Source organism: Pteropus alecto, unplaced genomic scaffold (genome assembly GCF_000325575.1).
Source record: "Pteropus alecto unplaced genomic scaffold, ASM32557v1 scaffold98, whole genome shotgun sequence".
NCBI lineage: Eukaryota > Metazoa > Chordata > Mammalia > Chiroptera > Pteropodidae > Pteropus > Pteropus alecto.
This window is the reverse complement of record NW_006443570.1, coordinates 11,405,915-11,420,623: the sequence shown is the minus strand read 5'-3', so window position 1 is coordinate 11,420,623 and position 14,709 is coordinate 11,405,915. Positions and strand designations below refer to the sequence as shown.

The following is a 14,709-nucleotide window of genomic DNA, read 5'->3' as shown; positions in this document are numbered from 1 at the left end:
TGTGCTTGGCTTTTGCAAGAAAGAACCTCTTTGTATGGAGTATTTCCATTTATAAAATGAAACTCATTGGATTCTCTTATTTACTTAAACAATTTCTACCTCATCTCTCCACTAACCTGCCACCTTTTACATCTTAACCAGTATGGAAGGTGGAGTAGAGGAAAGAGAGGATCGTACATATCAGTCACAACATTTGACAAGAATTCAGTGGTACATGAGAAAATACAACTTCCACTTGTTTGTGCTTCTCAAAGATCAGTCAGAGCAGTTCTCCATGATTCGTCCTTTAAACATTCTTGATCTTACTGTGAGCAGACTGGGACATTGTGAAAATCTTTAATAAAAAAATATAAAGTATATATATATGTATGCATATATAATATATACACATATATAGAGTATAAATAGGAAAAAGTACACAGATCTTATGTGTACAGCTCATGAACTTTCACAAACTGAAGATATTCATGTTACCAGCACCCAGATCAAGAAACAGAACATTACGGGTCCCACAAAAGACCCCTGTTGGGCATTGGGCCTCTTCCCAGTCACTGCTTCCTGTCAAAGGAACTAGTGTTCTGACTTCTCACCCCATGGAGGAGCTTTGCAGTCTGGGCCACTTTTCCAGCGTTCTTTGGCTCTTCTGATGAAGCTCCCAGGAATCAAAACATCTTTATTGGAAGGTTAGGGTGAAGAGGGGATAGTGATAGGAAGAAGAGAATGGTCCTGTGATTCCTCCTCACAATGGAAGGTGGAGGAAGGCCTGGTTGTTGAGGAGGGATATGCAGTATGAATAAGTACTTAATGTCTGCAAAGAGGGTGTATTCTTTGTCTATAAAAGGTACAGGAACCTTACGAAGATTTTCAAGGTTTAAGAATATCAAGAAATTCTCCCTCCACCTTTTGATGATCTGTCTGCCTCCATTGAACCTCTTTCCTTTCTTTTGTAGACCTCAAGTCCCATAGTAGAAGAGGACTTCCACAGAATGAGAGATGCTTTTGCCCAACCTCAAGGCGCTGGTAATGAGCCTTAGGGCAAGTTCCTTTGAGAATCACAGATGTTTAGAGCTGGAGCTGTCCTTAGAGATAACCTCCTCCAGGCCTTTCATTTTACAGTATAGAAAACCTAGGCCCAGTGATTTCCCCTCATTAGCACGAACCCCCTGTCCCTCACCAGCATCGCGACATCCACACGTTTTTTATACCCCGCCTTGCATTCTTATAGCACATGTTGTAGTAGTTGCCTCTTTTTCCCCTCCTGTCTTTCACTAGATTTCAGGCTCCTTTGTGGCACATAGTAGGTATTCAGTTATCTTTGCTAAGCTGACCTGAGGGAGTTTCCCAGGCCACACAGCTAATTATGGACACAACAGAAATTAGAACTACATTTCCATGTCCTTCTCCACCCCAAAAGGCAGAGTTTCACCATTGTTTAACTTTGCTTGGTTAACATCTTTGCAAAGAGTTCATTGCAGCCAGCAGTGCAGAAGTAAACATAACGTCTTTCCTTTGGGAAGCCTTGGGTTCTACATAGCTTAGCAACTGCTTTCTGTTGCATGAGAAGTTAACTTGGGATCAGCAGCTGGAGTGTGGCACAAGAAAGGACATAAGCGAACCACCAGTTCTGATAAAGACTTTTAAAAAATTGTGCACTTTTGCTCTTTTAAGGTATGCAACTATCTATTTTAAAACTAGAGATATCTACCTACCAAGCTATGTAGCTGCCCACAGTTAGATCCCAATGCTCTGAACCCAGGCAGGGCGGGCTCAGAGTCTGAACTCACTCTCTTTGTCCTGCTGTGCACTCCAGCTTCCATCTCTAAGCTGATCCAGGCCCCAATCACAGTTGGGAACATTTTAAGAAGCTATAAGCTTTTAGATGACAGTTAAATTCTTGGGACAATATGTATTAAAAGTCCCCAGACTTGGGTCTTGGGCCACCTACTTCTCTGTGTGGAGCCTCTGCCCACGATCACTTTCTGAGTGAGCTTAGCCTGCACATGGCCACTTGGCTTGTTTTTGGAAGAGGGTTGAGTGGGATAGAGGAGTTGTGGGGCAGGCAGGTCAGAAAACCTGGGCTAGTTCTATCCAAACATCTGAAGTACACGAAGAAGCTTCTGATTTCCACTCTGTTTTCTTCTTTCAGCCCTTCTCACCCCGCTTTTCCCCTAGGGCAATGAAACGATGAAATGAGGATAACAATTGGAAGCAGACTGGCTTCCAAACTTAGTTCTGCCACTGATATTTTATTTTTCTATATGACCTTGGGCAACTCACTCTCCCCCAGGGCCCTACTGTCCCCTTGCGTCAAGTAAAGGAGCGGGTCAGACTCTAGCATCTCTTAAGTTCCCCTCCAGCTCTAAGTTATTAGGAATTTGTTTATGCCCTCTAGGTATTTATACCTTCTGGTATTTGAAAGAGGGTCACAGGAAGAAGAACCCCAGTGCTTCTGATGGAGTTTCGGAGCTCCTTGGTATCTGTTAAAGGTGGCGCTGTTCTGGTGCGTCATCTCATTCCTGGACCTAAGGAATGGCTAGGGAATCATGAGCATTTGCCAGCAGGGCAGGCTGCTCTTTCCCCTCCTCTATAAACCAGAGCAATATAATAATGAGAAAGAAAATAGATGCTGGTCCTGTTTGCCTAGAGGTCTGCAAAGTCTTACTGAGAATTGGGATAACTTCAGACACTTGATGCCAAGAACAGAAGACAGTTGAATTAGCTCCTTAGTACTGAAGACCGCCCCCCCCCCACACACACACTTCTTAAATGGTATTTGATGGCCAAGAGGCACGTTAGCGCTCTGGGAACGCCTGGCTAATGGTCTTTTATTTTTGGAATCTTCAGTGAACAAACAGTTCTTGGTTTCAACGCCCCCTGGTGTCTGTTGACAGGAACCAGGTCAGTTTGCCTTCCTGAAAAGACAAAACAACATTTGTCTCCAGAAATAACTATGTGGTTCTAATTGAAAGGCTAGTAAATGGTTTGATTGTATTCTGAGTGTCAGAATGTAGTTCTCCCCTCTGAGCAAGGAAAATAAACTTTCAGAGCAAAACCCTCTCTACAGTACTCAATCCAAACCCAATTAAGAAGCACTTTGTTTATCCAGATTATTTCTCATTCTGTACCAGACCAAGGGAAATTGAAGGGAATGAAAATAACAATCTAGGTTGGCAAAAATTCAGTAAAAAAAAATATTTACTCTATTCTTCCGGGTGAAGAAAAGGTCCAAATGAGAAAAAACCTTGGAAAGAATGCTGAGATTTTGACCAGGTCTCAATTCCACCCTATACGAAGGTATGTGCTATTACTTTATTCACAGTTTCAGACTCATAGAAGTAATGTTAAATAATGATAATGCCCAGTATTTATATATTGCTCATCTTAAACTACACTCGCCACTATGTTGTATCTGTTGTAAAAATTAGCTTCGGGCAGCTTACCTTTGTTAGGACTTGTTCAGCAGAATTGTGAGGGGTCACAGAAAGGGGATTCTGCCTTTCTGTCTGTGTGACCTTGGTCAAGTTTGTGAAATAGGACTATGAATCCTAACTGAGAATGTCAACATAGGAACTAAAAGTAATAATATAACTCCTGGGCACTTATCCCAGAGAATTGAAGACTGATATTCACAAAAACACTTACACAAAAGTTTATAGCCACTTAAACGTGGCCAAAATCTGGAAACCCAGATGTTATCTAACAAGTGAGTGATGTAACAGGCTGTGGTAATCCATACCATGGAATACTCCTCTGCAATAAAAAAGAATGAACTATCGATATATGCAGCAACCTGGCTAAATCTCCAGAGAATTATGCTGAATGTAAAAAGCAATCCCTAAAAGTTATTTACTGTGTGTTCCACTTATTTGACTTTTTTGAAATAAAATTATAGAAATGAAGGACAAATGAGTTATTTTCAGGGTCTAAGGAAGAGGTGGGAGTGGGAGGGAAGTAGACACGGCTATAAAAGGGCACATGGGGATCCTGGTGGTGGAAATGTTTTCTGTCTTGACTGTATCAGTGTCTGTATCTTGGTCGTGTTGTTGTCCTGTAGCTTTTCAAGACGTTGCCATTGAGGGCAACTGGGTAAAGTGTATTTCTTAAAACTACATGTGAATATACAGTTATCTCAAAATAAAGTTTAATTTAAAAAATCATAATAGATGTCAGGTGCCTGGTACAACAACATTCAATTTACTTTCCTCCTTCTGGGCCTCCATTTCCTTATCTATAATAAATAGCGCTAGTATTTCCTAAGCAGCTGTCATATGCCAGATATTCTGTTTTGTCAAATTTAATTAATAAAACAACCCTCTCAGGTACATACTATTATGTCCATTTTGCCAATAAGGAAAACAAAGTTCAGAGAGTTTATTTTTTTCTAAGGTTGCACAGTTAGTAAGTGATTATATCAGTCAGGCTAGATTATGCTACATAACAAACAACCCCTAGGTTTTAGTGACTCAAAACAATAAAAGTTAATATTTCACTAATGCTCTACGTCCATCATGAGTTGTCCAGCAGTGTTCTGTGCTGTATTACCTTCTATAAGAGAAGCAAGCTGAGAGAGGTTCCATCTTTGTGCTTCTTTAATTGCTGAGGCAGGAAAAAGGGAACATGGTGAATTGTGCACTGGCCTTTTAAAATTTCTTCCCAAGAGTTACATCATTTTCACTTAAATTTCACTGGTTAAAACAAGTCATGTGGCCATTTATGTAAATTAAGAGGGCCAAAAAGTGCTGTCCTACTATGTGCTTGGAAGGAGCAGCAAATATTTTAGTGAGTAGAATTAATAAGGTCACAACTCAAATCCATAGTTCATGCTTTCCTTTATAACATTGGTCTTGCAGGATTGTTGCAAAGATTAAAAATGTGAAAACGTAAAAAGATTTAGCATGGGATCTGGCATATAGTTTGTGTTTGACAGGTATTGAGGTTGAATCCTAAATAGAATGGGTCAAGTTCGTCTTCAGTATTCTTTTCGATGGCCATTTATTTGGCACAAACCTCTCTCGGCCTCTCCTGATAGTCTGTGCCAGGAAGCTGTCTCACGGTCAGGCCCCATGGCTGTGCCCACTGCTCCAACCTCCATCCCCAGGAAACTTCCTATGCTCACTGATTTCCTCAGTAACTTGCTCAGTGTCGTATAGCATCATCAGCTGACTTCAGATAGGCTGACCATTAGAGAGTATTTATTCAGTCTCTTGAGCTTAGTGCCCTTTCTGATACTTCTCAGACTGGGCTGATAAACTGGCCCCTTGTACCAACTTAGTGCACTCTGCTGATGGGGGATTCACATAATTTTCTCACTTTCTCTCTTACAGTACTGAAGGTGAACAAGAGGAGACCTTAAAGGAGTCACCAAAGGAACTGAAAGAGAAAGACATGTATGACCATCTCAGGGTTGCCTAAGGATACTGTGCAAAGTTTTGGTTTTAGGGGAATAGTGTTTCCTTTTTTGTAAGAGTCTACATTTTCCCCATTTTTATGTTTACATTTAATGTGATTCTGTCTCTTCTTTTACCAAAAAGATGCTATCTAAATTAATAGCATCTGACAATCAAGGAAATACAGTGATGATAATAATAATAATATAGCAACGTATAAATACTTGAAGTAAAATAAATCTGGTTTCCACACAAATATACTTTCATCTATGAACATAGTTCATTTTTAGCTGCTGAGATATATTTAAAGTTATATCTCTGTAAAATATTCGCTAATATTCTCTTTAAAATATACAAGATATTCTAAGATAGTCTCTAATTCTGTCCTATTGCCAAATAAAGATTTTTGTCAACATCATCGTTAAAAAGTACCTCTCAAATATATTGTTTGATTTTTCTCAACATCTACCAGTTATTATGTGCTTTTAATTATTTAGATCATTGACAGACATTCAAGACCTGTCTAGTATCTCCTATGAACAAGATGGTTCTTTTAAGGAAGTCTCATGCAAAACACCCAAAATAAACCACGCACCTACTAGTGTCAGCACTCCGCTCAGCCCAGGTAATCACTCATGGGGAGGAGAAGCATTTGAGAGAACTAATGACTCCTGCCCCAGTGGCTCTGGAAAGCCGGCTGGGGGCAGATCTGGTAAGGATTTTCTCACAGCACAGAGGTGTTTCTTTGGGGCCAAAGCTGAAGGAGATAACCCCATGGGAGGCCACATAGAGGTGATGGTGATGATTATTAAGCAGCTTTAAGGAGGTATTTTACCTTAGTGGAAGAGACATGCACATGCAAAGTCTATTCTGTATCCTAAGAACTATTGACTTTAGTGCAAATACATGGCATTCTCTAGAGTTTGTAACTTCAAACAGTACTTTGTGCTTAAATATACACAGTTCTGAGTCCTGCAGCTGTATACAGCCACCATCAATAGCCTCTCTCCAGTGTCCTTTCCCCAGTATATTTGTGGTTCAAATAATCTCCCTTTATTTTGGTGACTGAATTTGGAAATTGTTGTTTTTTCATACTTTGAGGAGCTGTATCTCTGTGCAGTGAATGTTTCAGTTATTAACAATTTGGAGAATCCCCAGTATAGGTGTAGAATTGTGTGGGGTTTTTTTGTTTTTGTTTTTAAATAATATAAAGGATTCAGACACTAACTGCCCACTTTTCTACAACAGAGTCAATTTCTTCAACTGCCAGTTGCTATAAAGACTGCCTTGAAAGTATCCCATTTCAGGTGAAAACAGGGTCTACCTCATGCCAGAACAGTCAAGAATCTATTCGAACTTTGTCTGATAAATTTACGACAGTCCGAGAGAAAGCCAAGAGCCTAGATTCCCTCCTTACTTCCTCTGAAACTCTCCCTTCAAGATTGACTGATCTCGTAAGTATACCAATTCTGCATTACACTCTTATGGAGTCAGTGCAAAGGCCTCCATGATCCAAAGTGCCATTTTACAAAGAAAGCAGGAAATAAGCTGGATCCTTCCCAGGCTTCCCTGGGGCTCCTCTCTGTGTTTGTATTGTAGGATAGGTCCTGGGTTTTTGTGCCTTTTTTCCCCCTAGAGATAGTGTTTGGCAACCTCTGCCATAGCTTATGATGCTATCTTCACCAGTCATGCTCTTTCTCCCTAACCATACCATACCTACCTGAGGATGCTTGAATTCTGCTTTATGCTTGAAGCCTCCGCTGGTTAGTTCCCTGAGAATTTTGACTGATATCCACCCCCTGAACTAATAGTTGGCAGTAAAAACACTTAATTATATTCTTCCTTCTCTCCTTCCTTTTTATTCTCCCTTTTCCTCATATTTCATATGTATAGTCTCTTCAAGAGAACCACAATTTCCTTAACTTGGCACTGCTCACTGAGGACCTGTTGACTGACCCTTCTATAGCAGATTGATTACTGGCTTTGGCTCTCAGTGAAAAACCAACTGTCATCTTTGGGCAATTGACTCACAAAAGGTCTCTCTGAAGTAGGACCATAGATAATTTAATGCTTTCATTTAACGGACTGTTAATCGGGCAGGTTCTAAGTGCCCGGCTCTATGCCAGGCCCTCTTCTAGGCATCCAAATGTGAATAAGAGAGTCAGTCCCTGCCCCCAAAGGAGCTCATCGCCTAGTGAGAGAGACTGGAACACAGAGGTAAGTTTTGAGTGCTGCAGAGGCAAAGAGGGGTGAGAAGGCTTCCTGGAGGAAGTGACATTTAAATGAATTTGACTTAATCAACAAACAAGTGGCTTCTTCCATTGATGATACATAGGTTTAATCTTGAAAATGATTGAGTTGCATGGGCCTTTTTAGCTCAATACATGTGTCAATTACCGTATTTATATGTTACTTACAGAAAAGATTGTCTTCATTTACTGGAGCTGGTTCCTCCAGCAGTGTTAAGGCGCCTGACACATCATCTCATACCACTCAGAGAAGGAGCCTGCAGAAAGGTACCTGTGTTTACTACTGAAATACAAGTTCATAATAGTAAGCCCATTTAAGGGAGCCTTAGTCTCATCTTTGATGCTTTATTAGATTCAAACAAAAATACTGTTTCCCCCGATTATAAAAGTAAAACATACTCATTATAGAAAACTTGGAGAATAAAGAAGAGCCTAAAAAAGAAAACCACCATCTAATTCTATTAACATTTTTTAACTTCTTATATTATATTTTGGTACATATTTTTTAATATTTTTAGAAATATACAAAAAAAGTACATTTTTTTAGCATAGTTGAGGTCATATTGTATATCAGCCCTGGCCTGCTTCTTTTCTTTGTTGAGGTATTTTGAGGCTTTCCCCCGTCAGTAAAAATTATTTGTAAATGTATATAATGGCTGCATAATAATCCATTCTACATATGTTGTGTAGCCATGCCCTTACATTAAAGACTTATATTGTTTTCCAATTTTTGCTCTTTGTACAAAAATTTTTATTTGAACCTCTGCTCTTTTCCTTGGGGTAGATTCTTGGAAGACAATTCCATATCGAAGGGTATGGGCTTATTAACAGCTCTTGAGGCAATATTGCCTTTGCCACGTTAATTTTAATGTCTTGAGTCTTTGGTATAACTCTTAGAATTTCCCTCAAGGGGATAAGGATTTTGTGAATTATGCTGAGGCATTTTGGTTAATATTATAATTGAGCACTTGGGGAAAGGCCCAAAGTATAGTTGCTTCTATATCCCCTGGCCTGATAATGTATGGAGAAAGGCCTGGTCCAGAGCCTCTATATTCCTCCAGCAGCCCTGTTCCAGATTGGGACCCTAGCCACTGAGTAAGAATTTGTACCTCACCGACCCAAAATATCCTTGGGGAGCAAGGGGCACAGATCAAGCAGTACTGGGGTAAGGTGAGGTAGGAGAGGGTTTAGAGTAAAAGAGGGTGTAAAGCCATTCACATAGGAGGACTCAACTTGGCCTGTTATTATATGAGGCTTTCTCCCTACCTCAGTTTGTTTCATCATTGAGAAATCCTAAGTCAAATCCATGTGGGAGCCTAGAAAACCTGTTCAGGTTCAGGAAGATGTTAAGTCATTTCCCCCTTATCTTTTTAAGAACTAGTAGAAGCCATCTCGAAGCATCACACTGATGAGCTACCACCACCATCTCAGGAGCTACTGGATGAAATTGGTAAGGGATGTTAATACAGAATGTAGTCAGTGGCCCTGCTGGCCTCGGATTATGGCTGAAGACTGGTCAGGATAATTGGTTTCTGTCTGTTGTCATTTCGTTACTTACAGGGTCTATGGTAATGATTCTAAGAGGAAGTAACAACATTCAAGTGATTTATTATGATGAACTCTTCTACTAAAGGAATTCTTATCTCCTTTTCTTACCAAATCAGCCATAGGTTAGAGGCCTGAAATTCTGGTCACTGAGACCAATATACTCAGTACTTTCAGTTTTGCCATTAGCAGGAGGTATAGAAGGTATTGGCATCATGAATGAATCACTTTCCTGAGGGCAGAGAAGTCAGTGGCACAAGACCTAATGTGACTAGAATTTTCCATTTCAGGCAGAGACTGAGCAGCACCAGCTCAGTTTTAGTTGTACCTTATCGGCTGGCTGTGCACAGCTGAGCTGACGTGGAAGGTAAATGGTGTGTGGTTTCAGAGACATTTGCGGCAAGTGGTTTGCTTTCCCAGGGAAGACCGGACTGCTCTCTTCTTGACAGCCTGACCAACTAGCCCCTCATCCTCAGAGGACACAGCTCATCAGACCTCCGATGGTCCAATTCTTGGTATGGGGCCTCTAGAGAATTTCCTGAGGGACACCTCTTGGTTTTTAGGGTTTCAGAGGTGTTGTGTCTCATCAGGAAGAGGAAGATAAATGAGGACATAAGTGGTCTGATTCAGCAGAAAGCTACTGTCCAGGTTGTCACAACTCTCAGCCTTTGACCACTGGTCTGATGAACTTGAGTAGAGCCCGTCAGAGTTGCCAGAACCTTCCTTAGTTTCTTTCTTTGTCTGTAGTCATAGGCTCTTCTTACCTCATCACACCCTTTCCTTAATGCCACAGGATTGTACAGGTCACAGGATTGTTGGGTCAGGCTCTGAGGGCCCCCGCTTCGACACCAAATTTTCATCTTTGGAACTCCCTAGGGAGCCCTTGCAAAGTCCTCCTCTCCAATTGCTCTTCTTAACACAGCAATAGAACCGCTGCTTTTGAGGGTAGAGGTCTCCCGTGCTTGTCTTGCTCAGGTAGATTCTTAGGGTCATCTGCTCTTGGTCATGGTTTAAGGAAGTACTTGTAGGCCCTTTTGCCGTTTGACTTTAGTGATATTTTTCCTCTGGATCCTGCTGTCTTCTCTGTTTGGTCACCATGTAGACTCCCCCAATTTAGCATCTGTCACGAAGCTTCTTCCTAGGCTCCAGCCTCATGGCACTGCTGCACCCCAGCACACTCTGCAGAAACCCTCCCTCATTTTACTTATGGGAATTATTTGGGTCAGGTTTCTAGGTGATGTCTGTACTTTGAGATGGGTCAGTAGTTTTCCAGGAAGACAGAGGGCAGAGGGCATATGGGTAGCTTCTCCTAATAATGGGCGCGCCTACCTGATTATTGTCTGTCACCACTGTGTTGCTATTTCCTCTCAAGAGAGCTTTGGGGAGTGACTTGAAGCTGACACCTGCACTTTCAGAGGGCCTGCATCCAAAGTCCTAGACTTCTGACAAGGCCCTAAAGGGAAGGGTGTTTTAGAGCCCTAGGATATAGGTGATCTTCTAAGACCAACAGGGGACTACTTTTAACAAAGATAAAAATGAATTTTAAAATTTCAGATTATATTAAATGATCTTATGGGGTCCCTTGATGCCAAGGAGCCGCCAGGTAGGGCCTCTTCCTGACCTACAGGAAGAGAGAGATCTGTGCCTGCACGTAACAGGGCCATGCTGCTGGCAAGCAAGCCCAGGGCTCTTGTCTTTGCTGCCTCCCAGCTGTCTCTCTGCTCTGCTCTACTCTGCTCCCGCTCCCACAAGCACCTAACAAACGCAAAGCAGCATGCTGAGTTTAGTGGACTTTTGTCTTGGTCTAGTGATCAGTTCTTTAGGAACTGTAAATTATGCCTTTGTCTTCCCCGTAAACTAGGTGAAAAATATGAAATATAGACCAATAGAGATGGGGAAAATTTGGGGTGGCTCTGATGCTCTTACAGACTGTTTGAGAGATTATAAAATAGAGATTAAGAGCATAAACCTTAGAGCTAGACTGCCTGGATTCAAATCCCATTTCTACCTCTTACTGTGTAATCCTAGGTAAATTCCTCCTTAACTTCTCTTTACTTTCATTTACACACCTTTAAGCAGGAATAACAATAATGTGATCAATCTCAGGGTTATTGTGAGGATTAATTGTGAACATTAATCTTGAATTAATACATGTAAGTTAGAAACAGTACCTGCCACATAGGGCTCTTCAGGTATTACCTATCATCGTTTTCATTTTTTTTGTGTGTGTGTTATTTGTGATTGACCGTCCTAAAGCGGTCATTCTCAGATTTTATCAGGCACTAGAATCACCTGGAGGGCTGGCTAAAATAAGATTGCTGGACCCCACCCCCAGAGTTTCTGGGTCTGGGATGAGGCCTGAGAATAACAAATTCTCAGATGGTGCTGAGGCTGCTGGTCTGAGGACCACCCTTTGAGAACCACTGCCCTAGAGAATGGTGTGACATGCAAGGGAAGCATTAAGTTGCCTTCTGCTTTTGTGTTGGACAGAGCACTTGAAGCAGCAGCAGGCCTCATCCACAGTTTTGGAGAACACAGCAAGTCCTTTGGGCATCGTTGCAAATGGTAAGCCAAGTACCCAGATCTTTCTGATCAAGTTCTTGCTGTGACTCTGCACTTGGCAGCACAGTGGTACATTTGGGGAATGTGGGTCTTTAGGGCAGGCACAACTCAACCTTGATTCTGACTTTACTGCTTTTGTGGCAAACTGTTTAATGTCTCTGAGCTTCATTTACCTTCATCTCTAAAATGGGGATGATGATTCTTACCTCATGATGTATATAATAGCTCCATGCACAGTGCCTGGTACACTGTAAGATACTTAGCAAATGTTAGTCTCCTCCCCTTCATAGGGACTGCTGGCAGGATGGAATGAAATCGCATAAGTAAAATGCCTGGCATACATTAAAGGGTACTACCCTTCTCCACCCAAATTTTTTCCCTGGGGCTCCAACCTAGAAACATCCAACAAGTAAGAACAGGGTAGTCCCTCAAAGTAAATCTGTAATTTATTTTCAGGGTCTCTTGCTTCCCCTTTTATGAACCCTTTCCCCTCTCTGCTCCTTCTGTCTCTCTTGAGCCTTGGCACAGGCAAGGTTTCCTGTAGCTTCACCTGGCACCAAAGCACTCTCAAGCCCCCAGAAGCAGCTGCTGTGAATATAGGCACCCTGCAGACTGCCACCTGGCCCCCTGCTCTCCTGGGAAGAAGGGAACTAGTGCATTGCAGACTTCAGGGGCCACTGATGAGCCTTAATTTTTTGCACTCCATTTTAAAGCAGTCTTTCTGAACTATTTTTTTGTTGTTCAAATAAAGTTAAATCTTTCAACTGGTTTTAGATCAAAGGCATTTAGAAGAACAAGAAAATAACAGTAAGAAAGAAGATAGCAGTATGCTTTGGACCAAAGAAACTCAGGATCTAGAAGAGGACACAGAGAGGTAATAGCAAAACCTGGGCTTTTGAAAAGATTTAAAATACTGTATTAGGTTGTATTAGTTTTTTTTTTTTTTTTTTTGATATCGACAAATAAGAAGAAGGAAAAAATGGTCTTTTTTCATACTATTCTAATAGCTCCTATTCATAAAAGTTTTTTTAACTTTTGTAATAAAATACACATATCAAAAATTTTAATTGTGCCATTCACTAGTATTACATTCACATTGGTGTGCATCCAATCTCCAGAACTTTTTCATCTTGGAAAACTGAAATTCTACACTCATTAAACAACTCCCATATCCCCCTCCCCTCAGTTCCTAGCAGCCACCATTCTGCTTTCTGTTTCTGTGAGTTTGACTACTCTTGATACTGCATATACATGAAAACATAGTATTTGTCTTGTTGTAACTGGCTTACTTCACTTAGCATAATGTCCTCAAGGTCCATTCATGTGACATGTGTCAGAATTTCCTTACTTTTTAAGGCTTAATTTTCATCGTATGTTTATATATGTGTGTGTGTATCACATTTTGTTTATTCATCTGTTGGTGGATACTACTTGCTTCCACCTTTTATCCATTGTGAATAATGTCGCTATGAATGTAGGTGAACAGATAGCTCTTCAAGATACTCTGCTTTCAGTTCTTTTGGCTATATACCCTGAAGTGGTGTTGCTGGATCATATGGTTAATCTATTTTTAATTTTTTGAAGAAACATCATACTGTTTTTCACAGCAGCTGCACCATTTACATTCCCACTAACAATGCACAAAGGTTCTAGTCTCTCCACATCCTTGCCAACACTTGGTATTTTACTTACTTACTTATTTATTTTTGATAGTAGCCATCCTAATGGGTATGAGGTGACATCTCATTGTGGTTTTGATTTGCATTTCCCTAATGATTAGTGATGTTTAGCATCTTTTCATATGCTCAGTGGCTATTTGTATATCTTCCTTAGAGAAATATCTATTCAATTTGTTTGCCCATTTTTAATAGGGTCACTTGTTTTTTTCTCATCAAGTTGTTTTTTTGTTTGTTTTTATTTCATATTATAAGGTAAACACAGGTTTTGACTTCTTTCAAAACATTTTAGTTGAAGGGCTTGGAAGACAAGTTTTAGATCTTTCAAGTCAAATAAGAGAAAATGGGAGCAATCATCCAGACAATTTAGTCAAAAACACGAGGTTGCCTCAAGAAACCCTGTTCTCTTCCTGATTCAGAGCTCTCCTTTGACCTGTGTTGTAAGCTAAACCACTTCAGCTCGCCTCCTTTGCCTCCTGACTTCTCCTTCTTTGTCCTGTCATTCAGGGCTAGGACTAGGGTGAGGTGAGTGAGACATGCTCCTTCGGCAGAAAATTGAAGGAGGCACCAAAAACTTTAGGAGTCAAGATAATTGCTATTTTGATAGAGTATTTTTTAAAAATCAAAATCAATACAGAAAAGTCCATTATGAACAAAATATCTGCATTTTGAAGAAAGAGAGGATTTGAATCTGCCCTTGCACCACTTGTCTCGTCCTAATCGTGGTCCTGTGCATCCTTAGGGTAGCCTTGCAGAATTCTTTCAGCTGCAGTGATAGAAAACCCCACCATGGTGCTTAAATGAGTTTGTCTCACACAACAAGAGGCCCACAGGTTGGCAGAGCACACAGCTGGTGTAGCAGCTCAAAGGTGCCACCAGGAGCGTTGGCTCTTTTGATATTCCTGGTCTGCCACCCGTAGCAATAGCATAGCACGTTGGCCCTTATTTTCAGGCTTGTCACCTCCTGGTTGCAGGATGACTGCTGTCCACATGCCAGGCAAAGATAAGAGGGTGGGGCAAAGGAATATTCCAGCTGACAATGCCCCTTTTTATCTGGGAAGCAAAATCGTTTCCAGAAGCTCTTCCCAGGAGATGCCTACTTATATCTCAGTGGCCAAATATGATGCACGACCACCCTCAGTTGCAGGAGAGACTGGAAATTGAGCTTTTAGCTTTCCAGCTGCTACAGAAGAGAAAGGCAAGGGAGAAGGGTATTAAAATAACTTCTACATAGTGAATCCTATTTCTGTCACATTTTTCAAGCGCAAAATTATTCTCTGAAAGGGAAAG

At 41.0% G+C, this 14,709-nt stretch overlaps 1 protein-coding gene across 4 annotated transcripts in view; it reads left to right on the top strand.

Annotated features, from left to right (window-relative positions):
* The window catches only part of TEX14 (testis expressed 14, intercellular bridge forming factor), a 63,424-nt gene that overhangs the window by 43,514 nt on the left and 5,201 nt on the right, over nucleotides 1-14,709 (top strand). For 2 of the 4 annotated variants that reach the window (XM_025041799.1, XM_025041800.1), the window contains exons 20-29: nucleotides 951-1,020; nucleotides 3,219-3,294; nucleotides 5,325-5,387; nucleotides 5,885-6,012; nucleotides 6,636-6,841; nucleotides 7,488-7,604; nucleotides 7,807-7,903; nucleotides 9,012-9,086; nucleotides 11,672-11,746; nucleotides 12,518-12,617. In XM_025041799.1, coding sequence (XP_024897567.1) covers nucleotides 951-1,020; nucleotides 3,219-3,294; nucleotides 5,325-5,387; nucleotides 5,885-6,012; nucleotides 6,636-6,841; nucleotides 7,488-7,604; nucleotides 7,807-7,903; nucleotides 9,012-9,086; nucleotides 11,672-11,746; nucleotides 12,518-12,617 — 1,007 coding nt within the window. The remainder of the gene's footprint in view (nucleotides 1-950; nucleotides 1,021-3,218; nucleotides 3,295-5,324; nucleotides 5,388-5,884; nucleotides 6,013-6,635; nucleotides 6,842-7,487; nucleotides 7,605-7,806; nucleotides 7,904-9,011; nucleotides 9,087-11,671; nucleotides 11,747-12,517; nucleotides 12,618-14,709) is intronic. The other 2 variants (XM_025041802.1, XM_025041801.1) reach the window with 1 other exon arrangement.